The following is a 26,567-nucleotide window of genomic DNA, read 5'->3' as shown; positions in this document are numbered from 1 at the left end:
GTACGGTTGTGGGTTGAGCGTCGTGGACCGCTCTGACAGCCCACTGTCCACCAGCCCTCCATCCAGTCGCTCACCTCCGCTGGCGAGTCAAAGAAGAACGCCTTTTCCCCCTCCAGGACCTTAAGACGCGCAGGGTACAACATCATGTACTTTATTCCTTGATCTCTGAGGGCCCTCTTGACTCCTTTGAACAATCTCCGCTTGCGCTGTACATTGAGCGTAAAATCTGGGAAAAAGCGGATTGTGGCATTGTCTAGGCGCAGGTCTCCGGACACCCTTGAAGCCTGCAGGATGGTGTCCCGGTCTCTATAATTCAGGATTCGAGTGATAATGGTGCGGGGAGGGGCCCCAGGCTTGGGTATCCCCCCCAATGCGCGGTGAGCTCTCTCCACCGAGAAGAAGTTGGATAGGCGCTTCGGCTTCAGTGCTTAAGTATAAGATCCTCCACAAAGAAGTCTGTAGACAGGCCTTCCATGCCCTCCGGAACCCCCACGATATTGCTGCGCCATGCCCGGCCCTCCTGATCCTCCAGGCGAGCGCCAATGTCTGCTAGGTTTTTCGTAAGTGTGGCCACCTGCTCCTCAAGCCTCTTCGTTTTAGATTGTAGGCTGCCAATGCCACTTTCCGCCTCCGCAACCTTATCTGACATCTTTCCAAGGTCTGCGCGAAGTAAATTAACTTCTTCTATTACTGAGTCCAACTTGGGCTCCATGGTGCCACACATCTCTTTTATGGTGCCACGCATCTCCATTATGGGCAACATGATGTCCTTAAGCGATGGGTCAGGCCCATCATCTGGTGCCTCGCTTTGTTGGCTCCCTCCTTGGTGATCTTCCTCTCTCCCCATGCTGACCGTATACTTATCAATGTGGTTTGTCTGGCCCTGTGCTGGCGGTCTGTTGCGGCCCATGTCCCTGAATTTCACCTCGGAGGTCGATTCAGCCCACTGTTTCACACTCCCAGTCCAATTCCAAAACACTCACCGGGATGCGAGCGGCGCTGCGCCACGGGGTCCCCTGAGATTTGGCTTAGTGCCCGCTGGATGGCTCTGTGCCCCCCCCCCTCTCCCCCCCTCAACCACCACCACTCTCAATGTCTCTGGCCCTTCCGCAGTGTGTCCGGCTACTAAGAAGGCCACAATCTGACGGCTCACTTCACTCCCCAAGCCAGCTCCACACACGTAGACCCAGGCGCAGATCGAATCCTGGCGCGCCGGGGGGGAGGGGACGAACCCTGGTGTGCAGCAAGGAGGCCTCCACGTTTCCCAAAGGGTCAGCTCTCGCTGCCCCCGAGGCCTTCAAGCATCAGTTTGAATGCAAGCCAGCGCCGGTGCCAACAAGACTGTCACAGTAGGGGCTACCCCCCACACTCCAAGCACCCCGGAAGTGGACTCCAATACTCGTGACCGCACCGACCGCCAACCTGCCACGGCCGCTGCCGCCGTCCAGTACAGCTCCAATCCACTATACTGTCCATCACAGGCCCTGTGGCGGCGCCCTCACACACCTCTAGGCCTCTGTCTGGGCCTCAACACCACGCCTCACCCCCTCCAGGCACGCCAGCAGTCAGACCGACCAGGCTCCGCCCGCCCAGGGTTCTCAGGATATTTGCACTGCCTTTCCGCCCCAGTTGCACTGCCGTTGTTCCTGCCGCGCCTCCAGGTACTGCGGATGACAGCGGCACAGCGTTTCCTGCAGGGCCGGCCTTAGCACTCCTATCTCTGGTGTGCTCAGCACTCCTCGGCCCCGCTCGGCCAAAAGCCACAGGATAGAGTCAGCGAGCCAACAGCCACCAGGACGGGAGACAGCCACCAGGCGTGACACGGCTTCCACCTGCGCTAACCCTCGTGGGCCCACGCAGTGACACTCAGCAGCCGCACGTCAGCAGCCTCACCAGTCCCCCAGCAGACGCTAGGCTTCAGCATCGGAGCTCAGCAGCAGCAGGAGCCATTTTCTCGCTGCCGGACTCACGGCCCGGTCCCCCCATCGGCAGCCGAGGAATACAGTAAATCGGAGCATTGCAGGGTTAAAAAGCTGTCAGCCGCCTCACCACAGCTTCACAAGGCGGTAGGTGCCGTTCGTATTAGCGGTTGGTGTCGGATTATGGGTGTAGTGAATGAATCTGCTACAGCAGCTCTCCCAATATGCAGCCATCTTCTTTGGCTGCAGGCCACGCCCCCACAAACTGCACTTCTAAAGTTCTACTGCAAAAAACAGTGGTGGTTTAGAAGTGCAGTATGCGATTAGCATGTTATAGTATGTTTGTACTACTACTACAGTACCATAAAATGGACTGTAAAATGCAGTTTGCGAAAAGCCTTAGGCCCTACATGTAAACCCTGAAGTAGTCATGTAAACCCTTAACGTGGCCTAGATTGCTACTGTAGATGGAGCTACATTTTAGTCTATTAAATCAATCATAAGAGGTGCTTGTACAGCACACATCCTGAACTCAAGTATTTAAAAGTGCTCTCATATGTGATAATACAGTGAAAGGAGGCTCTGAAATAAAATGTTTAAATAGGATCTCACAATTTGGACAGGAAGAAAAGCTGGTATTGATTCAAGGTTATCTGGTTTCACATTTTGAAATGTATCCACCAAATGCATAGTCCTCTCTCTCCTGTTTTACAGCAGGTCACTGTTTTGTTTTGTATTCTTGACCCACAATGAGCAACCAACACTGCTACAGCAGACCCAATTCAGGGCTCTCTGACCAAACTACCAGGCCAAGAATGCATTTATTTGGGGAGTGTCACACCTCAAACGTTCCCCGTAAAGATACTCACCCAAATAAAATATTAGAGGGGGCATCTTCTTGATGGTGGAAGCCCTGCACTGGGGACGCACTACAGAACTATCATTTGTGTTAAGTCACATATTGATGGGACACCAGTTTCCAACTACCCATATAAAGCTATGTTTGTGTGAGAATATCGCAATTTTATGATTATTCATTAATGTTTCTAGGTGTAACATGCCTCTGTTGACGCCTGAAAACTAAATAAAGGCTATTTAAAAAAACGTGCTTATTTCTGTGAAGTTCTAAATACATTTATACGAGTCTGTGAAACAGAAAGTAAACCCTGCTAACTGTAAGTACATAACCCTGCTCACAATTCACAGAGGAGTCCAGGCATAACTTTCCACAGGCCGATAATGGATCTAAGACCTATCCTGTAGGACTGTGAATTCAGGGACTTCCTTTTGCATACTAAATATGGTTTTCAATCGCACCACACCATTTGAGATATTTCTGACAATTACTGGACGTAGAAATAAGACTGTGCACACATATTTGGGAGCGGGGGTTCCTTACTTTGGGTATATAGCTTTTTTTAAACAAGGACATTAAAGAAACTTTACACAGACAAATCTTCTCCTTTGTATGTTCAGGACTACTTTAATTGGGAAGGTGCAGGACACCGAGGAAGCTTCTGAAAGTTTAAGAGCAAAGCATGATACAGTACGGTGCCAAAGAGAAAACCACATAAACACAGTTATGTTTACATTTAGCAATCCAAGAGCCAGAATCGGGCCGCCCTCTTATGTATAAAGATCAGCAGCCACAAAAGACTAACCTTCGGTTCTTGGGGCAGAAGACTTGTATAGTTAAGTACCACTTGCCAGTCTCCGGGAAGGGGAGGCCATGGATTGACTCAGTGACGCTAGTATTCAAGTTGAAAGGATAGCCCTGAAAAAAAGCTTGAGATATAAAAGGAAATGTGAGTTGTGGTTAAGAACACAGACAACAAGCCAGCGATGGAATCACTTGGTAAAATGGAGTAGTACTCTATACAGATGAGACAAAAATCGGACGTCCTCCCAACCTCCCCGAATATCCTTCACAGTTTTATTTTAGTACACATTACATCCCTGCTTTAAAGGGTAGTTGTTGCTCTTCAAGTAAGTCCTTTAGCTTCACACACATATTTAATTTCCCTCTTACTCATTGCCTTTCATTCAACTACACAGAATGACCTATTCCACTAATATGGCAAGGATTTCCTTCCTTACAAATGTTTTGATCAATCTTAGCACATTACTCTTTTTTTAAGGCTTCATGCAGCTACAGGAGTATGAAATGTAATCTTTGAGAAGCACAGATACAGCATAAAACTGAGCAGCCATGCCGTTGTTTGAGTTAATGCTAAAATTCAGGAAACTAATCATGAAAAAGAGAATCGGGCACCCATTTTAAGTTTCACCACACAGCGCTATGCTTGTGAAATCTCTTGTATTCATTACATCTTAAAAGGGCGCTCTTATCACTTACCAGAACCGAATTACTGTGTTCATTCACTTTTGTGTGGAACTTTTTTTTTGTTAACTTCCCCCTGGCTGCACGCATCATGATACTTCCACTAGAGTGGTTCATGCTGTTTAAACCCAATTCACTGTCAAGATAGGATCTCTTTCCAGAGGAAAGGCAGACAGCTTCTAACAGTATGCTGGAATGCTTGCTTTTTGTTACTTAGTTGTGTAAAGCAGATGTTTTTGCCTTGGAAAGTTTGTGGCATTTCCTAATCATGCCTCAGTATATTTCTTTGCACTTTGTAGGCATTGTCAGATAGATTTTTCCAACTTAATCTATTTGGTCATTATGATAAAATTCTAAATGTTGTATTAAACACTGTGTGTTAAAAGTAAAGTTGATATACAAGAACGATGCTATATTTTACTACTAAACAGTCAGCCAAAAGTGCAGTTACCTTGCAGACAATGGGTTCATAATTTGAATGGTGCAGCAGGTGCAGTAGTACCGTGAGCAAACGTGTCAGAACTCCTCTAAGCAGGTCCTTTATGAGAAGTCTCTACACGGAAGACAAAGATCCTAAGGGGGAGGATTTAGAATCCTGGCTGATAATAAAACATTTGCCGCAAATGTCCGAAACGGATAAAGTATACTTGGAAAGTGAGATCACAGAAGGGGAATTTCTGGGTCAATTGAAGAAAATGAAACGAGGGAAAGCTGCAGGTTCAGATGGGTTGCCAGCGGAGATCTATTTGGACAACAAAGATCAATTAATATCTCCATTAAGGGAACTCTTCAACCTTTTATTAATCCATGGCTATTCTATACCTCCCTCATGGGCAGAAGCCATTATAACGCTCATACCAAAACCAAATAAAGATTTACAAAAAATCTTTGCACGACAGGTTCTTGGTCGGCTTACCTCCTGGATTGAAGAGCACTCTATTTTTACAAAATATCAGGCAGGTTTTAGATGTAAGATAAGTACTGTTGACCAGGTTTTTAGATTTTTATGTTTAGTCTGGAAATATACCATTATAAGGAGTTCCCATATATACGTGGCTTTTGTTGATTTGAAGGCAGCTTTTGATATGGTTCCTAGGGCAGCCCTATGGAAGACATTAAACAAAATGGGTGTCCCTGGAAATATCCTTCAAATTTTAATTAGACTCCATGAGAACAATTATGCACGCGTGAGATGGGGACCGAATGGAGAAGTCACCGAGAAAATAAAAATAGCAAAAGGGGTAAGGCAAGGGTGCGTAATGGCACCTACCTTATTTTCTCTATATGTCAATGACATCCCTGATACTCTTTTGGGCTGCAAGCATGACTCTCCCAAATTGAGTGGGCAAGCCGTTCCGGCACTATTATTCGCAGACGATACAATTTTAATTTCTCAGACACCCAGGGGGCTCCAAAACCTTTTAAACACATTCAGTTTGTATTGTCATGACAAGGAATTAGAAATTAACTCCTCAAAAACAAAAATCATGACAATCAACCCCCATAAAGGCTTTAATAAGGTTTTTAAAATAAACAACGAACCTATTGAAGAAGTCCCTAATTTTAAATACCTGGGCATTATTTTAGACAGTGATGTTACATGGAAAACGCAATTGGAGAATTCAAAACTAAGGTTAACCCAAAATCAGGTACCAATCCTAAGGAAGCACAAGAATAGCCATTACAAAGCGGTCTCACCAGCTATCGAACTATTCAAATATAAAGTGCAATCTTCTTCACTTTATGGTGCGGACTTTTGGGCTTATGCTTTAAAGGATACCTTCCGAGTGAGGGAAAATTCCTTCATTAGACAACTCTTAGGGATACGCGGGTCAACTCCAATGACACCCATATTATGGGACCTTAATTTTAGGCGTACTGACGATTATGCTTCTCTTCGCCCGCTACTCTATTGGGTCCGTTTATGGTCCACTGAGGAGCTGGCTGTTTATAGAGAAGCTTTGCAAGAGATATTGGCAATAAAGAATATCACGCCCTTGCCATGGCTAGAGTACGTCAAAAAATGGTTTGAAACATTAGGGTTAAGCGATTTTTGGCTTGACCCCGATTCCCTTACAAGTAGTTCAAAACACATCTTGAAGCAAAGGTACTGGGACTATACTAGAGACTCAGTGCTTGCAAATCCCAGAACAGGGACTCTAACTTCAAAATTTTTTGAAATTAAAATGAACATGCAACTAGAGCCCTTTATGGACGAAATCCACCCTCCATTGGCTAAAAGCCTATATTTAAAGTTCCGCTATGGCATTTTGCTATTAAAAGATAGAACAACTAGCTGGAACTGCAACAAGGGGTTGACTGGGGTTGCTGGCTCAAACATATGTGAATTATGTGAAATGGGGGTGAAAGAAGATGAGTCTCACGTTTTATTTATATGCCCAGCATACCTTAAAGCAAGGAAAAAATGGCTCAAGCCAATTTGTAATAGGCTAGGCCTTAGACAAATCAAGGTTGGTTTAAGAATATTTAAAGGAGATACTGCACAACCGATTGTGTTTAGCCTAAGTCGTTTTCTCCTATGTGCTGCCTTGATTAGGAGAAAGAAAAATCAGAAAACTTAAATATAATGGGCTATTTTACCATGTTACTGACTGTTGTATAATGCTGCCTGTCTTATTGTTATGGTGTATATCACTTTTTAAACATAACAGATATTTAACTTATTATTTTACCTTTGTGTATATTTACTTAGTGTTCTTCATAGAAAGGGGACCGACCAGGAACCAGTCAATCCCGGTGTAGATGACTTTTGCGTACTTTGCACAAATAAGATGTGATGATAAATTTTTACCCACTGCTGCTATTTACTATGTACTATAATGATGTGTCATGATTTTAATGTATTGTATCTTACAAGGTTTTTTAAACCGAATAAAGATTGAAATGAAATGAAATGAAATAAAGATTTAAAAAGAATAGAGTCTTACAGACCCATTTCATTGCTAAACACAGTTATGAAGATCTACTCTGGTATCTTAGCCACTAGACTATCGAAGGTCATAAAATCTATAATTCACCCTGACCAGAGAGGCTTTATCCCAGGGAGACAGTTAAATGAATTAACATTTCAAGTAATAGGGGCCATTGACTATGCCAACGCTAAAAATCTCCCGCTGGCCCTGGTCGCCATAGATGCGGCTAAGGCCTTCGATCAGGTCAATTGGAAGTATCTATGGGCCACAATGACGGCATTTGGGTTCCCTCTAATCTTCATAGAGGCGGTTAGATCATTATATAACAATCCAAAGGCAAAGGTTTTAGTTAACGGAATTTTATCTGAGTGGTTTGACATATCCCGAGGTACTAGGCAGGGCTGCCCTTTATCTCCCCTTTTGTTTGATGTTTATATGGAGCCTTTTGTTTGTGGAATTAGAGAGGACAATATAATTCAACCATTTCAGCTCGGCAATTTGTCCCTGAAAGTGGCGTTGTACGCAGATGACCTTCTTTTATATACTTCTGATCACTCAGTAGCAATACCGAGGCTATTCCTTCTAGCGGAAGAATTTGGGAAACTGTCAGGGTACCAGATTAATAAGGAGAAAACGGAGATTATGGGATGGAATAATAACACTCATATATTGGGCGCAAAACAGAAAATGAAGTACCTGGGAATTTACTTAACCAAATCATTAAAAGATATTACATCACTCAGCTGGCATATGGTGGTTAAAGACATTAATAAAACTTTAATAAGATGGGGGAATTTGCCTTTGAATATATATGGTCGGGTCAACCTCATTAAAATTACAATTCTTCCAAAATTGACTTTTCTATTCAACTGTATCCCTTTATCATTCTCACTGAAAGACATTAATACTTTACAGGGTAAAATTGGATCTTTTATATGGGCCTGTAAGTCAACAAGAATTGCATGGAAGAAATTGAGGAGGGGTTTAAAAATAGGAGGGTTAGCCCTCCCTGATCTATTGTCATACTGTCATGCATTTCATTTTAAAAATTTTAGGCTTCTTGCAAATAAGTTAGACGCATCATCACAGGGTTGCCTGTTTCAAGCTCTATTAATTGATTTACCTTATGACCACGATTACTTTATATTTAAGTTTGGAGACCAGAATTTTTTTTTAAAAATACGCCTCAAAATCTTACAGACTGCATTAAAAAATTGGGGGTTTATCAGGAAGACATTTGATATTCCTTACTATCACACACACACCCCAATATGGGATTCTCCTGGTACACCTCAATGCCTACAGGATCAACTGTCACAACCTCTGAAAACAGCTGGGTTAAAAAAATGGGGAGATCTCTGGGCAGATTCGGGCCTAGTCAATTGGAACTCTTTAGTACAACTTACCGACGGCCAGTTGACTAGGTTCAAATACTATCAATTATCTGCCTGGTGGTCTAGTCAAAATATGCAAAGGGAGAAAGATACAGACATTCTTGATGCAATTGGCAGAGGGGGGAAATGGGTAAAAGAACTTTCATTTTGGTACAACTTGATGATTAAAGAAGAGGAGAGTAAATTGCACTTGGAGGTAATAAAGTTATGGGGAAATTGTATGTCTGATCCCCCTGAAGAAGTCAGTAAAGTATGGTTAGATTCCTTTTCTCTTTCACAGAGGCTAATTAAACCAGCCAATTTAAGACGCAACCACCTGTTTACGGCTTATAGAGTCTATTGGACTCCGGCCAAATTGTACAAGATTACTATATAACTATAACTATTATTGTCCCCGATGCAACCATAACGCAGCTGATGATATTCATATCTTTTTGGAATGTCCAGTTATTCAAGACTATTGGAAAGCGATAATGGATTTTTTGGGTGATGTACTTTCAATAACTATTATCTGCTCTCGCAGACTTGTCTTCTTTGGTCTATTGAAAGATTATAATATCAATAGTTTGGATACTCAGTTCATCTTTTATATAGTGGCCATTGCAAGGAGACAAATTTGCATGGAGTGGAAGTCAGCGTCTCCTCCTAGATTTGCAGTATGTCTGAAGTATATTATGGAAGTATGTAAAATGGATCTGGCTGGCCGTAGCTAGAATACTGAGAATGTCTGGTCTAAATTGGTGGTCTGGATAAATAGGTGAGCGGTCCTGTGATTACGCCAGAGGTTGTGTCGGTCCTGTCCTCCACCAGGCCTAGGGTGCCTAAAATAGGCCTGGAGGAGTAGGATAAGGAAAGCAGTCTACCTCTGGGACATCTCTGTCTGCTATGATACTGTCTCCAGGGCGGACTCGAAAACAACAGTATAAGAGGCAACAGTGAGACCCATCTAGAGCATACGAATTCTGGTGGCATATATGAGGACAAAAAAAAAAAAAAGTAAAAAAAAAAAAAGAACTCCTCTAAGCACATAATATTGCTATATTTGACTACTAAACAGGCAGCCAACATTGCAGTTACCTTGCAGTTAAGAGACTTGATTTGAATGGTATAGCAGGTGCAGTGGCACCGGGTCAAAGGCTCAGGTGACCCCACTAAACCCAGAATAATCCTAAACTTTAAAACTAAACAGGCAGTCAAAAGTGCAGTTACCTTGCAGACAACAGGTTCATGATTTCAATTGTGCAGCAACGCCAGGACCAAAAGCTCTAGGCACCCCACTAAACACATAACATTTCTAAATTTGACTACTAAACAGTCAGTCACAATTGCAGATAAAAGGGGCTTCATTTAAATGGTGCAGCAAGTTTAGTGACACCAGGGCCAAAAGTACTATTAATTTCACTAAACACCGAATATTGCTATGTTGTACTACTAAATAGGCAGTCACAAGTGTAATTATCTTGCAGGCAATAGGGTAAATATTTCAATGGGACAGCAGGTGCAGTGGCACCAGGCCCAGTGTTTAATCAGAACTTCTCTAAACACCTAATAATGCTACATTTTGCAACTAAACAGGCAGGCGCAAGTGTAGTTATCTGTCAGGCACTAGACTCATGATTTAAAAGAAGGTGGAGAAGGTGCAGTAGGTCTGGCAAAAAAGTTGTCAGAACGCCTCTAAACACATATTATTGCTATATTTTACAATTAAACAGGCAGTCACAAGTGCAGTTATCTTTTAGGCACTAGGGTCATGATGTCAATGGTGCAGCGACACCAGAACCCTAAACACCTAAAATTGCTATATTTTACTACTAAACAGGCAGTCACAAGTGCAGTTACCTTGAAGGCAACTGGGTCGTGATTTGAATGGTGCAGCAGGTGCAGTTGAACCGGGCCCAAACATTGTTAGAACACCTCCAAACAGCTAATATTGCTATATTTTACTACTACACAGCCAGACACAATTGCACTTACCTTGCAGTTAAAAGGGGCTTGATTTAGATGGTGCGGCAAGTACAGTGGCACCGATTCAATGTTTTCATAAATCCTCTAAACCTAATAATGCTTTATTTTACTACTAAACAAGCAGTCAGAAGTGAGGAAATCTAGCAGGCACTAGGGCAATGATTTCAATGGTGCTGCAGGTGCAGTGGCACGAGGGCCAAAATGTGTCAGAACTCCTCTAAACATCAAATATTGTTATATTTAGCTACTAAATAAGCAATCACAAGTGCAGTTACCTTGCAGACACTAGGGTCATGATTTCAATGGTGCAGTAGGAGCAGTGAAACCGGTTCTCAAAGCTATAGGAGCCCCTCTAAACACCAAATCTTCCAATATTTTACTTCTGAACAGGCAGTTGTGGAAATGTGTAATATTTTACTTAGCATAAGCGACAGCCATTTTGGCTGTGGTGTCCATTCAGTTTCCTTCGTAATTCTTCCGTCCTTTGCTGCTCTACTTTTTCACTCTGCTTGTGTTATCTATTTTAGTTGACTTCCTAACTCAGCTAAAGCAATGTACGAGCTGGGGGTTTGTAGCTGCCAGTGCACCTGATCTCAGATGTTAACTGTCGCCCATTTACTGCTGCCATAAGCATTTCTGCTTCCCCTCCCACTTAGCTGACCAAGTGGTTATTCATCTGCCCTTGTTTGAGGATAGCTATTTCTAAAACTGTTCTTTCCATTTCTGTTCACATGCTTACATTGCAGAAAACCGGTATAAAACGGAAATGGTTTGTGAATTCAGTGTACTATCTCCTGCAGCACTTGAGAGTGCTGTGTGGACGTGGTCCTACTCATGAGTGATTAATAAACTTGTTATTTATTCCAACTCCAGTGCCAATCTCAATTTTGTTGGTCTTTGGACCAGTGGACAAGAGGGTGACCCTGCACCAGTGGGCCCACTTTTAGGCATATTTCCACAGGTGGTGCCTGCACGTGGGGCCCCATCGGAGACTCGGCGTCTGAAAAAGTGGTTTGGACGGAGAATCGAAATATTACTAAGGATGTGCACTGCATGAGGAGACCCATGTCTTTGCAGGCCGACATGACTTTTCCGGTTTTCCTGAATCTACCCTACAGGTGGTGGCTGGTCTCGACTGGGGTTTTCTTTGGCATCATTTAACAGCAACCATTACGTCGACCAGGGATCGGCAGGTGGGAGTTGGAGACTTCTGTTTGGTAAGGTCGCTGAAGCGGCACTCTTGATTTGTTTGGACTTTGTCTTTTGGTTTGGATTTGTTATTCACTTTTTGCAAAAATTGAAAGCAGGTTAATGTGGAGATTTTTCTCCTTTTGAAATATTTGTTTGGTGTAGTAATATTTTCCATATATTTGTAAAACATGCCTGTTCTCAGCATACTCCGTAAGTGGTGTTGCAGCTCTTGTGGTACCAAGATTAGTTTTGAATAAAGTCAGCCGGCCCCTCCAGAAGGGACCCCTTACAGGGAGATGCAAGGTAAATATGGTATTTCTCCCATAATATACAGTTCATTGTGGAACAAATACACAAAGAAAGAACTCTACTTAAAGTGGCCATTAGATGTAGCATTAAGAATTTTGAGTCCATAGTTAGATTATAAACACTTCCATTCACATTACTGTGGTAGTCGATATGCTAGCTAGGATATTTTTGTTGGGTTCTATTTTTGTGCACGATGGACATACATCTGGGTTCTTGTGCATGTTGTCTGTATGCTTAGGTGCTTGTGTGTGTATGTTCTGTGTGACTATAAAAGCCTGTATTTGTCTTGCTTTGTTTACATCGGTGCATTTGACCCTTTATGTTATTGGCCACTCTCTCTGATTACAATACAAAATTGAAACCCATTGGCTTTGTTGCTGCTTGAGCTGACTGCTGTTTATTAGGATAGGCTGTGCCTAAGTATGCATGTCATGTTCTCCCCTGGATACTTCGTAGCACTTGAATAATAATAACTTGATGAGTGTACTTTTGTCTTTGCAACGGATGTTACTATTACTGGATTTAATGGTACTCAGTTTTTTTAATTTGGAAGTATGAAAGTTGCGTTCTCCAGGCAGATAAACTTCAGTAGATTTACGTAACTGTTCTCTATTTTTTCCCTGCACTATACCCAGCAATAGAAGCAAGGCTTGCTTAGTATTATGTGTGGTACATGTTCCATAGTGATACATTCAAGCAGCGTGAGATGTATTAATACTCTGCACTTTAAGTCCTCTGCATTGCCAGTAATTAAAGTAATTTACATAGTAGGTGTCTTTGGCGCTCAACAGGAAGCATTATTTGGACACTGGTGGAAAATGCTAAATACTGATTTTTTAAAATACCACCCATCTCATAAGTGAACTTCCCTTGCTTTGAAAAAAATTACAAAAACAAAACATTCCGCTGGATTAAATCCTGCAGTAAATACATTACTGTCAGTCTGACCACAGCATTAAAATAAGACTATCTAAAACGGCAGTATGAAGAATCGAAAATAAGTTTAGCTCTGAGCAAATCTTAAAGTGGGTAAAACCGTAACACGGCGCGTATACCTGAAGAGTGGTCTAGGTATAGGTATGGTAACAACACACTCTAGTGATGACAAATTTTGCCACAATTCATGTGATTGCCCTTTTAATTGCTACTATTTAATGTTAGCCTGTGGCATTTTCTGCTGCGGTAAAAAGTTACAACAAAGGTAAAAAAAAAATATATATACTTCTCTTACTGCAGAACATTTGAATTTTCGCTGTGATATTTCTAACAGTAATAGCATACTACTAGTTGTAAGAAATACCAATGACTCCAAAATTACCACCACGTTTAGTGGTAATCTCTGAGGAGTAATAATGTAACACTTGTAGCATTTCTACAGACTAAGGCCCCTGATAGCTAATACATGTAGGACTTATATTTTTTTTCAGGCCCTAGAAAATGAATTCACCCATCACATGCAGGAGAGCAGTACTGAAATAGCACATACGGGTTATTTAGCAGTGGTAATGATTCATTTGCTATTTTTGGTGTTGCATGACTGTGGGTTGTGTTAATACGCCTCGAGAGCATCTAATCGCTTGGAAAAATGATGTTGTCACAAGTCTCATGGATAGTCATTTCACTACTGTGAAAGTGTAAAATGATGTTACTGGGGAGATGTTAATTGAGGCACAGGCGGCGAGGCGTAAAAAAACTCATTGGCAAAGGACGGCTCGGGAAGGGTCAGGGCAAAGCCTTGAAATCAGAGAACAGACATGGCTGGCGACTTTGCTCCTTCACAAAGATACACTAAACACCGAAGACACTGCATAGGGTGGGCTCCTGCACCATGTTACACAAAAACTTAGTAAAGAGGCCTTGCATCCTTTGTAGAAAGATATGATTGGTGTCCGGTGTGAGAAGTAGGCCTGATATGTGATGTCCACTATTCTAGTGGGCACCCTGTATCAGTCCAAACAACCCTTATGGTGATGGTTGTAAAGTCAACCTTATAGACCAGGTATCCTAGTGGTAGCATGGACAAAGCAGTCTTAGGCTAAACTCAAGAGGGCATGTGAAGCCAGCTGTTTTACCATATGTAACCCCTTTAATACCAAATGAAAGGACACCACACAGGTTATATATAAAATATATATGTATTTATTTCTAACACAACCCCTCTGATCTCTTTATGAGGTCAGAGGCTCAAGCACATAACAAGATACTTAATTATCATACAATAAGTTGCACAATATACAGTAGCACCCTAGGGGCACGTCAAACCATATACTAAAATAGTGGTATAAGAACCACGTCACAAACAAAGGATAGGCCTAGGGCATCGCTGGGGCTACACTGTACTACCAAAGGATAGGAAGTAGGAGGCCCACGGGAGGCGTGTGCAGTGTCTTTACACACACGCAAGTTACCATAGAGTTTGTATGGGAACAAAAGAATTGGAAACTAGTTCTTTTAGGGCACTTCTGGATGGACTAGGTGAATGCTACTTGAAACAGACACTAGGATAGTCAATACCCACAGGAGCACCGGAGTAATTGCGTTACCTCACCCATAGGAAGCGGGTGCATAGGTGTCAAATTGTGTCGGGTTTCGCCGCTGAATCCTATGGAGCCTTGAAGAAAGATGCTGCAGGCGACCAGGAGAGAAGTGTCCGGTTGGATCCAAGGGCGGATCGAGGATGAAGAGTACCTGAAAGCAAAGGGGACAGAGTCTGGGTCACTAGCCAGTGACCAGGAAGGAACCAGGCGATGTCGCGAAGCAATCAGGTGATGCCGTGTAGCTTGTCTCTGCAGCCACGTGGACCAGGAGGTGTCGACGACGACCAGGAGCTGGGCACGGACTGTCCCGCGAAAGATCTCGCTGTCAGCGGTGTCGGCTTCCGGATTAGAGTCAACAAGCCTTGGCTAAGGCAACCCACGCAGGAATCAAAGATGGCTTCTTAATCAGACCAGCAAGGTCTGATGGGCTTCTCCTTCTCAGGGAAGCAAGGGCCAGTCTGGAGCAACCAGACCAGCGGTGTAGATTCAAGGTTTTGTCATCACAGAGGCAACTAGCCAACGGGCAAATGACCGGACAGACGCGTCTAGCAGGAAAATGCAGAAGGGCCCCACGCAGAACTCATGGAGTGTAGAGGGCTGATCTTCGGTGGAGTTGGTGCTCGGGGCTGGGGCTTCTCAATCCCCAATGCACAACTTCGAGGGTGCCTCAGAAGTTGCACGGAAAGCATTTCGCTGGCTTTCCAAGATGGCCGGTCCCACGTCTCACGTCACCTCCACGGGTCTCAGCTTTGCTGTGGCTGTGGATCGGGCTGAAGGAAGTCTGGAAGTCCGGGTCTTGTCAGGCTCGGTGTTCGGGCTCGGGCGGGAGCGACGACAAAGCAAACCGTTGATCGCTTGATGGTGCCTGCTTGTGCAGGGTGGTCACTCCTTGACCACAAGGGAGATTCTTCAGTCTTCTATCTTCAAGTAGAACGTCGAAGGTCCAGAGTTCCGTTTCAAGTTTCAGTCAGGATTAATCTAAAGTCTTGGGACTCAGCTCCTACCTATATACCAAATTTAGGGGCTGGATTACCTGCTAGGTCCCTCCTATTGGTGGGACCAGGGAAGGGGGTGGTTACACCCCTTTCCCTTTGTCCAGTTTCGCGCCAGAGTTGGGGCTGGAGTGCCCCAGCACCGGTTTGAACTGGACTATGCATGGGACACCTTGTGTGCCCCAGGTAGTGTCTCATTTCTTTCAGCCCTCCCTGCCCCAATACACTATAGCCTGTCTGGGGTGGTGCTAGCACCTCCCAAGACAGGAAATCTATTGTCCAAGCCTCCCTCGCTGGAAGGACTCCCAGAAGCAGGAGGGCAGACTTGTGTCTGTGGCAGCAGCATCCATTTTGTGATGCTGAGGCTCTGGTTAACTTTAACTGGGATTAGTAGGAACAACATGTCTTCTCCCTCTAGAAGGGTGGGATGCTACTCCAGTCGCAAGAACTGGCGAGGGGGTAGTATTCCAAAGCGTATGACACCTTACACAACATGTTTTGATAAAGCCAAACCAGAGTTAGCATTTAACCGCGAGGTTCATAATGCACTTAAGAGTATATGATATGGCTATATCATAGAACAGCTATAAGGACATAGTTCCGAAAGCTGCAGACAGGCTCAGCTCATGCTAGAGCCTCATCTCACAAAACCAAGCACTCTGCCTCCAGGATTGTTAAGGCCTGCCATAGGAGTGACTTATAGGTGTATATGTGTTTAGATATAAGGTTAGATATAGGAATACTATATCTAAGCAAGGGGTGATTACACAACCTTGCCCCAGCTGAGTGGTCAGCCAGTTGTGTCAATGTGAGTGGCCAGCCAGGGGTGGCATAATACATGCTGCAGCCCCAGGTAGGCCTTGGAAGCACCTATGCCCTGGGTACCGATAGTACACTGTACAGGGGCTCATAAGGTGACCCAATGTCCAATTGGTAATGTACCTAAAGTACATTGTATTGAATTTAGAGAGAGCACAGCTGGGCTGTGGGACTGATTTGAATGGTGCAGCAGGTGCAGTGGTACAGGGACCTCTAAACACATAACATTGATATCATATCAATTAATTTTATTTTTATCCTCTTTCATTTTTCAAAATTATGCTATTACTTACCCACACTATAGCACTAGTAACAGCACAATATATTTCTTTTTTGTACATAAACCAGCCATATCCCTTTAATATACTTTCTGTAACTTATATTGTAAAACTACTCAGCAAGCTACAACTTACAACTAAAAATAAGTGAAACCAAATGCATTTACCAATGCTTGTTATTTACATGATTCACTAGGAAGGAGGCGAAAAGGTAAAAAAAAGTGCAAATAAGGAGGCCGAAGCAGGGAACATTTGTGACACAGTGACCACTAAGGTGGCAACTATGCTGTTATGGATGAGTTCAAGTGAGATAATGTACTCTAGAAAATGGCTAATTATGATTTTATGCATCAATAGCCGTAAGTGATTTTAATTAGGTGGAGGTTCAAAATAGTGAATATATCATATCCTCTACTTAACAAAACAGATTTGGCTGAAATGAACTATTATAGTAGGAATACAGATTTGATAACAGGATACTGACTAGAGGTGAATTGTATGCCAATCCAACAACAATTTGTTATTCATCATATGCTGTTCATTAGGTTATCTTTAGAAGTGCTGTCAGTAGGGTGAGGAGAGGAGAAAAACACCTAAGGAAGACTTTACATCACATAGATATCATATACTATATTTTAGATATGACATTCTTTAGCATAGCGTTTGTACCATTGTATCTTATTTTTTTGATACAAGCAGAAATTGAACTTTAAAATTTGAAAATTCTGTATCCTGTATTCAAAACACAATAGATTTTACATCGGTAGCATTGGATCGTATTAAAAGACACAGCATTACATATCAGGTTGGCCAATAGAAGAAAGGTCGTATTCTAAAGCTAGCACCATTACAATTTTATGGTCGTATTTGCTAAAGCCAGCACCATTACGATTTTATTGTCGTATGTGTTGCCAAAATTTTTCTGTCCCTTTAGTCTAGGTTAACATCAATAGTTGTTTGGTCCGAACAGATAAATAAGTATCCACATGAATGTCAAATATAAATGTGACATTTCATTGCATGGCACGGATATATAGTTAAAATGTTTATTTTCTTCTATTATAAAATGTTTTTGAACACACAGCGCTAGCTAATATACGATCTAAACTTGTAACCCATGTTTTGTGAAACTCTGGGCGATGCAATAATTAAAATATCAAGGGAAATTGTCAGGTTTTATCCGAACGTGGCACTGTTTGCCCCCAATCACTAGAGCGAGTACTGTATCAATTATGCGACTACAAGAGTATATACAGTGTATAGTACCTCCCTTTATTGATCTGTTCAGACCAAACAACTATTGGTGTTAACCTAGACTAAAGGGACAGAAAAATTGTAATGTTGCTGGCTTTAGAATACAACCTTTCTTCTATTGGCCAACCTGATATGTAATGCCTTGTCTTTTAATATGAATCAATGCTAGCAATGTAAAATCTGTTGTGTTATTTTGAATACGGATAAAGTACAGAATTCTCAAATTTTAAGTTACATTTCTGCTTGTATCAAAAACAACAAGATACAATGGTAAAAACGCTATGCTAAAGAATGTCATATCTAAACAGTATTTGATATCTATTTGATGTAAAGTGTTCCTTAGGTCTTTTTCTCCTCTCCTCACCCTACTGAGAGTACTTCTAAAGATAACCTAATGCACACCAAATGATGAATAACATATTGTTGGATTGGCATAAAATTCCCCTCTAGTCCATAGCCTGTTATCAAAACTGTATAAACAGTCAATTAAATGTACATTTTGAAAAGATAATATTGAAAGCATTACAATGCGTAGAAAAAAAAATATATATACTTTATCACTGGAAAGAAATCATTATTAAAAAAATCTGGAATGGGATAAGACACTTTCATATTGTAGAGGTATGTTATGTGAACTCTCTTACCCCTCTATTTTGTAGATACCCTTGCAATCCACCAAAATATAAAATGAAAAGTGTAAACACAACTAGTATGAAAGAAAATAAGACGAACAGCCATAAACCACTTAGTTGGAGAGATATAGCTGACTAAGCTTCTGTTTTTAAACTTCACATTATATCAATACATGTTTTTGTGAGTTTGCTTATGTGTATGTACATATTTCAAAATGTATTTATATGGTTTTCTGTAGCCCTGAAGAAGTCCCTTTTGGGATGAAACGTGTCAGCTACTGGATTTTATCTTTGTAAAAACACAACAAAGGACTCTTCTTGGATAAAGATACATTGTGGAATCCGAAATCCTCCTGTGTGCACATTAAGATTGCCCTTTTGTTTCTGTATCTAGCTCAACTATATTATTGTGTGCGGAACCATTATTATGTTTGATTTTTCTTTAGATATATGATCCAACGCAACATATAATTTCTGAGCTAAAATTTTCCAGTGCTTCACAAGAGGCAACCTATCTAACTGCAGTCACTTACACATATGCTTTACTAATGTGGGGGAGCTGAAATATTTAGACCTACAGCAAAAAAAACCCAGTTTAGAATACTAGATGACTTGTCCACCCAAGATTGGCGTCTGGTAAACCTCTAGTTAGGACCAGGCTGTTATGGGGCAAGTTAAAAAAAAAAACCTGAGTATGACCAGAATGGATCGCCTTACATATTGGGCACCTACAATTAGAATTGGGGTAATGGACCTGGCCCTCTCTGCAGGGTCCCTCTCAAACCTTTTGCCTTTACCCTCCTGTTTTGCTGAATTCATTTTTGTTGGCCACTGGACTCTTTACCACTGCTAACAAGTGATAAAGTGCTTGTAATATCTCCTTCAACACCCAATTGGCACATTTAATTTACTTATAGGTCCCTAGTACAGTTGTACTACATATATCCAGGGTCTGTAAATGAAATGCTACCAGTGGGCCTGCAGCACTTATTGTGCCACCCACTTAAGTAGCGCCTTAAAATGATAAGACTGGATGAGGACCTTGGAAAATGGAGGGAGCTGCGCACGGCTTTTTGAAATCCTGGACCAGATGCGAGTGAACCATGTGAATTAGATACCAACGGGGGGAACCTTAAGAACAATGGAGGGGTGCACTGAACTTCGTCAGGACTGAAAGAGGTTAAAGAAACATAGATAACAAATTCACAAATAAGTGTCACAAGGGGTACAGGGTGAACAAAACAATTACCACATACCTATACACTACTCGACAATGGACTATATATATATATATTTGTGGCAGTGTTTGATGGATTTTTAGCGGCCGGTCAGGTCGCGAAGACGCCCTGCTGCTATCAGACAGTCCCAGAGTTTACATTCACGAACTCACCGGGACGGAGAGTGCCATGTGACAGGACTTTGAAAAAAGACATGGCGGGAGTTGGCAGCTACCTTCCAACCCACCTGGGTACAAATGGGCATAACTTTGGGGAAAACGAAGGCACCCACTGTGGAAACAACAAATAAGGAACTTCAAGCACCAGCATGCTGTGCGTGCACACGCCCACTGGGGCGGGATCAAGGGTGTATTAACCAGCTGTTCCTGCGTGTCTGCCGACCTTTTTCCTTTGCCGAACAGCCCGTGACCAAGAGCAGTGTATGCTTGAAACACGTTGGGCCATCAATATTCAATGCAAGAGAGACTGCTAAACCTGCGATGCTCCAGCCCTTCATTAAAAGGCAAAACTCTTCGTGTTGTGGCGTCTTCACTTTGTGGCAGTGTTTGATGGATATATATATATATATATATAGATATATATATATATATATATATATAGTCCATGAATGATGTAATATGTGACATCATCAGCAGTGGATTGCGGGTGCGCGATATATAGTTAGTGCAACTAACTATATATGGAATTTCAATGGTTTTGTGTGAGTAAAATAAGGTTTTGTAAATGCTAATTCCTAACTATATATGGTCTATAACCCATGGTTCTTTCAGTGAATTTTCAAGGTTTTGTAAATGCTAATTCCTAACTATATATGGTCTATAACCTATGGTTTTTTCAGTGAATTTCAATGGTTTTTTAATAGCAAATATCAAAAGCTTTAAAATGTCAAGTACGTGGTAGGTAAAAACATTTTCGTGTCTATGCACGCTGATGTGCTTTGAACGCTGCCCCCCCCCTTTACCCCCCCCCTCTTTTCTTTTCTTTTAGGAGTATTCTCTCTTTGCAGATAGTGAAGGGTAGGTAACGCAGGCCTTTGCCCCCGTTGTAATCCGTCGTGCCTGCTTCCCTCTCCATTTGATTGATTGTTATCCAAGCATTTACTGTTTTAGAATTGGTTCTCTTTGGTTCATTCTCTATTGACAAACAAGCACAGAGTCGCAATACTCTGTTTAGTCTTTGCAGATAGTGAAAAATCGTTAGAAACAACAAAAGGAATCAAGCAAAATCAGTAGGCCACTAATGGGATCTCTTTTTGACCTCGCTAAAATAGAAACATTAGGAACAACCCCTCATGAGAAATATGAAACTGGTGAGAGGAACTAAGCTCGACGCCATGATGGCTGCAAGATAGCTCGCCTCCGCCGCCCACCCCGCCCAAAACAACGACAAACCCTATGCAAATATTATAAATATATACAACACACCAGCAAAGTAACAGGGTAAAACGTTTTATTAAATAACTATTTACATGGCAGCCTGCTGCAACATCGATCCAAATGCATGCCGCCGTTCCCGGGATTTCTTCCCGAATACTCTGCGGCCTACGAGATGGAGAGGCCGGGGCGTTGACTAGGCGGGGCCTCCGGCCGCAACCACAGCGCCAACGATCGCTGCTGACAGCCACTGATCTGAAGAACCGCTGCCTGCGGTGCCTCCCTGAGCCGCTTGACGGAGGCCCCCGAGGGGCGGTGTGGTGGCGCGGACTCGGAGGGGGCACTTGACTCCTGCCCCCTCCCCAAGTCTTGTTGCCCTGGTGTGGCCTGAGATGGCCCCCGACATAGGCGGTCGGCTCCCGGGGTCAGGCGGAACGTGTTGCCTTTTGGTGACTCTTCCATTCTGGACCTTGTCCCACAATCCGTTTGACCTGAAGACACGTCCTGCGGCCTGGTCCCTGAATGTGTGCAAGGGGACGGTATTGATTGGATCAAGATGGCGGCTTCACACAAAGCTGACTCAAGTGTTGCTGCTGATGCTATGCAAACAAAAACTGGTTTTCAGTTTGTACATTCTTCAGGATTTTTCCATCCAAGGCTGGTTGAGAGTTTGTAGAACGATGGCTTCAGATTTTCAACATACTACTCTTCAACATTCTTCATAAATGTAACAATGTGAGACTCACTAGGAGAACGGCCGTTTATCTTTCCTTTCAAAATGCTGCCAACAATATTTTCTGAATGGAAGACACCATCTTGTAGCATAAAATGCTGCGTCAAGGGTGGTATTGCCCAGAATGTCTTGTTTTCTAGTGCTCGTAATGACGAAGCCAGAACTGCCGAAAGGGATTCTGGTCCTGCCGCTACTTATTGGAGACATTGAACTATACTCTGGACCTGCCTGGCCTCGACCAAAATGGCGCCAGTATGGGCGCGACTTGCAACTCCTTATGACGTTCTAGTTACTTAGCCTTGACGTTATGGGAGATGTATGCGGTCTTTGAGCACATGGCGGGCGGGGAAGGGTACTGACTGGGAATACGGACAACCCTATTGATGTCGATTTTTCATTATTGATTATTGTATTAATAAAGCTTCAAAGTAATGTAACCCATGATACTCGCCCATGGTGTGCGTATAGACGATTTTATTGTAACTGATCCTGTTATACTTTCAATTAAAAAATCAACCTTCACTGATCCTGCAACCGTTTGTCACGTTTAGTTTTTTCAATTAAATGGCTCGCTTGTTACATACTCCTATACCCCTGGCTTTTGACCCTTTCCTACGCGCGGTCTGTACTACCGCCCTCGGCGATCTATGTAATGAACAGACTACCATTGCCAAAACACACGGGAATGCATCTCAGGGAGATAAGTCAAATACGTGGTAGATAAAAACATTTTCGTGTTTATGCACGCTGATGTGCTTTGAACTATGCCCCCCCTCCCCCCCCCCCTCCCCCCTCATCATTTAGATTACCACCGCCCATTGCACAAAAGAGTACCGGGCACTCCCCCCGCGGGCCCTTTTAAAGCCTCCACATCAAACCTAGGGCGTCAGGGAGGATCTACTATGCCCCCTTACGGTCATTTCCCCCTTCGTTTTGGCCTCCTCTTGTCTCTCGATCCTACCGAGAGACAAGATGGCGCCCGCTCCGGACTGTTTAGAATGTTGACAGACACCGGAGAGCCAATCAGCTTCGCTTCGCGAAGTTCCGTTTCGTGTCAAGTACGCGAACCGGAGCGCTACCCGGGACGCTGTCACAGATATATATATTTTTTTTAACGTTAATTTATCAAAATCCACTGGAGCACATATATTGAGACCTAGCAAAGGCACATCGGGCTAACAGTCCCTACAATTTTGCCAAGTTTCATGCAAATCCATTCAGCCGTTCGAGCTAAAAGTGAGGCCAACCGCCCTATGGAAATTAACATGGGAAAAACGCGTTTTGGGACCCCCCTTTTTTCTCGGCCCCCCCTTGACGAACCCCCCCCCCCCCCCCCCCCAAATTTTCAGGAGCTGCTCAGAAACAAAATGTGCCATTTTCCTGAAAATTTCAGCCAATTCCGTCCACAAACGCCAAAGTTATTAGACATAGAATTTTCAAAAATTTCATAGAGAAAAAATCCTAACTATATATACCTACTGGCGACCGCCAGTAGGTAATATATATATATATATATATATATATATATATATATATATATATATAGATAGATATATATATATATATATATATATATATATATTTTGAACCAACACTCCGACTACTTCCACAAAGGCTCGGCAGCGAAGAAGAAGAAACAGACCTCTTTACTTCAGGCAAGATGTTATTTATTTAACCGTTCACATCCAAATCAATAAAAGACAGATGACGCGTTTCGGGCTCGAGAGCCCTTGATCATATAAAGACTGGATTGGGTATGACCATTTTAAATGCTACGCAACATCCCGCCCAAATCACATGGTCTGATTGACTTTGATTAAGCTAGAAAGCAGACTATTAAAAGGTACATGACATTTCCTATTGAACAACCGTTTATGCATTATTACAACCGCCATGCAATATGACATTAAAAAAGCACTTAAAACAATACGGATGTTAAAAACAGAAACAACCTGATAACAGCCCGCAACTCCTATCTGCAGTGAATAATTCTGCATCTTATTTGTGTGGAATTACGTTTGCCTTCCGCTTATTATGACATAGGTTACGTGAAAGTCACAATTAACTAAATATTACCGGATAAATCTGTTCACTGTTAAACTCATGTGGTTAATATTTTCAGCTTAAATGCATGAATCTTATTTTATTTGGGACAATAAACTTTAAGGATGTGCAAAACTAAGCATAGCAGCAATGAAAATATGTGCAAAATAGTGCTAATAAGATCTCTATTGAGAAAAATGGAAATGCCAAAGTATGTATCAGAGTATAAATAAGACAATAAATATTCTAAAATACATTATATAATATAGATATCTAATGCTTACAAAAACAGTTTAAATCTTACTTGGCCATAGTGCAAAAAAGTGTGATATTTGTTTGAATCAATATATATACAAAGGGATCAATAAAAAGCAGAATAAATACATTTAGTTGACGAAATTGTGTTAGCAGTTTAGACCAGAAGCATCCAATATTATAAAAATTACATAGAAGAAAATGTTGTTATACTCTACATGCGATAGTTTTCATGAGCGGAAATTAGAACAACAGCACAAAGTAAAGAATGAATTAATTAATTGAAGTGCTGTCTATTCATCCATTGAATCCAGTCTATCAAATTGTTTGAAAAATATATATGGGTACACTAAAGACAAGTTTACATATCCTCCGTGTTGTTTAATCCGTAAGGACATTTACTATCAAATTTGAGGATGAATTTAGTTTCAAGACGTCTAAGCAACAGTTCCCTATTGCCTCCTCTCCGTTGTTTGGGCACTGAAGCTACTACATAGTACTGTAAAAAATTTAGGTTGTTATCATGCACCTGTTTAAAGTGACGCGCCACTGGATAAGTGGGGTCACTGGGCAGAATTGCCCGCAAGTGCTGTATTATTCTCACGTGCACCTGTAGCTTAGTGCTTCCAATGTAATTCAAGCCACAGATGCACGTGAGAACATACACCGCAAATTCTGTCTTACAGTTGAAATTGCTAACTATTTTATTGGGTGCGAGGCAAAACGGGGTATGATATTTTCTTCTTTACTCCGAATCTGCAAGCACGACAAGAAGAGCATTTATAAAAGCCCGCCATGGGTTTTAGCCAGTTAGAGTTGGTTCTCATTTCTGGACTAGCTTGGTCTAAAATGGAACTCATGTTTCTAGCTCTGCTAAATGTTATAGTTGGACTTTGTGGTAAACTCATTCTCAAGACTGGGTCTGTTAATACAATTGCCCAGTTTTTGTTGACTAAAGACCTAATTTTCAGTTCATTTTCACTGAAAGCTGTTATTAACCTTGGACATTGTTTATCTAGAGCATGGGTACTCACAAACTTTCTCTCGGGGGCCAAATTTACAGTTTGGTTTGTGTCCGAGGGCGGCACCGGTGGGGGCGGGGTCAGTGGGGAGGGGGAGGGGCTAGAGCAATAAAAAAAACTGACCATGAGGTTGATCACAGGTCCCTGCAGCGGACGCCTTCGTCCACAGAGCTACCAGACCCGGCATACACATCTCTCTCTCTCTCTCTTGGTCTCCCTCTCTCGCTCTAGCTCTCTCTCCCACTCTCTCTCTCCCTCCCTCTCTCCCTGTCTCACTTCCTCTCACTCTCTCTCTCTCACTCCCTCTCACTCTCTCTCTCTCTCTCTCCCTCTCCCTCTCACTCCCCCTCTCTCTCACTCCCGTTCTCTCCCTCTCACTCCCTCTCTGTCTCCCTTTCCATCCCTCTCTGTCTCACTCCCTCTCCGTCTCCCTCCCTTTCACTCCCTCTCACTCCCTCTCCGTCTCCCTCCCCCTCCCTCTCCATCTCCCTCCCTTTCACTCCCTCTCCGTCTCCCTCCCTTTCACTCCATCTCCCTCCCTCTCCGTCTCCCTCTCTTTCACTCCCTCTCCGTCTCCCTCCCTCTCCGTCTCCCTCCCTTTCACTCCCTCTCACTCCCTCTCCGTCTCCCTCCCTTTCACTCCCTCTCCGTCTCCCTCCCTTTCACTCCCTCTCCGTCTCCCTCCCTTTCCCTCCCTCTCCGTCTCCCTCCCTCTCACTCCCTCTCTGCCTCCCTCCCTTTCACTCCCTCTCCGTCTCCCTCCCTTTCACACCCTCTCAGTCTCCCTGTCTTTCACTCCCTCTCACTCCCTCTCCGTCTCCCTCCCTCTCCGTCTCCCTCCCTTTCACTCCCTCTCTGTCTCCCTCCCTTTCACTCCCTCTCCGTCTCCCTCCCTTTCACTCCCTCTCCCTCTCTCTCCGTCTCCCTCCCTCTCATTCTCCCTCCCTCTCCGTCCCCCTCCCTCTCATCTCACCCTGCCTGTGTATCAGCCGGGGCACACACACACTCACAGCCGCAAACAGGGTTGTGATTAGATAACACTTACAAAAACATAATATTTTTTCAAACAAATGTAGCGCATAATTTCCGGAAGCCATAGGGTCAAATATAGAACTAATAGTCGGCGCTGAATCAATAGTACACACACTACTTTAATCAAATAAACGCTGGGCAATCCCTTTTAGTAAAACCTGACCTGTGCTATAAATGTGTTGCTGGATATGAAAGAGTATTCGAATTCTTACAGGCATCCAGGATAGGGAAAGTGCTAAATTACCTTGTTTGGGTTTAAAACCGATTACATGTAAGAAGGTTACTCAAAGCTGCAGTAGCATTTGTT

General features: G+C 42.9%; 1 protein-coding gene across 1 annotated transcript in view; it reads right to left on the bottom strand.

Moving 5' to 3' along the window:
- The window catches only part of PGAP6 (post-GPI attachment to proteins 6), a 654,474-nt gene that overhangs the window by 286,810 nt on the left and 341,097 nt on the right, over positions 1-26,567 (bottom strand). Inside the window, exon 8 of the mRNA XM_086941336.1 lies at positions 3,581-3,704. Coding sequence (XP_086797462.1) covers positions 3,581-3,704 — 124 coding nt within the window. The remainder of the gene's footprint in view (positions 1-3,580; positions 3,705-26,567) is intronic.

The sequence above is a fragment of the Lissotriton vulgaris genome, chromosome 10 (assembly GCF_964263255.1).
Source record: "Lissotriton vulgaris chromosome 10, aLisVul1.2, whole genome shotgun sequence".
Taxonomy (NCBI): domain Eukaryota; kingdom Metazoa; phylum Chordata; class Amphibia; order Caudata; family Salamandridae; genus Lissotriton; species Lissotriton vulgaris.
The sequence above is the reverse complement of the archived record's forward strand: the minus strand, read 5'-3'. Positions and strand labels throughout refer to the sequence as shown.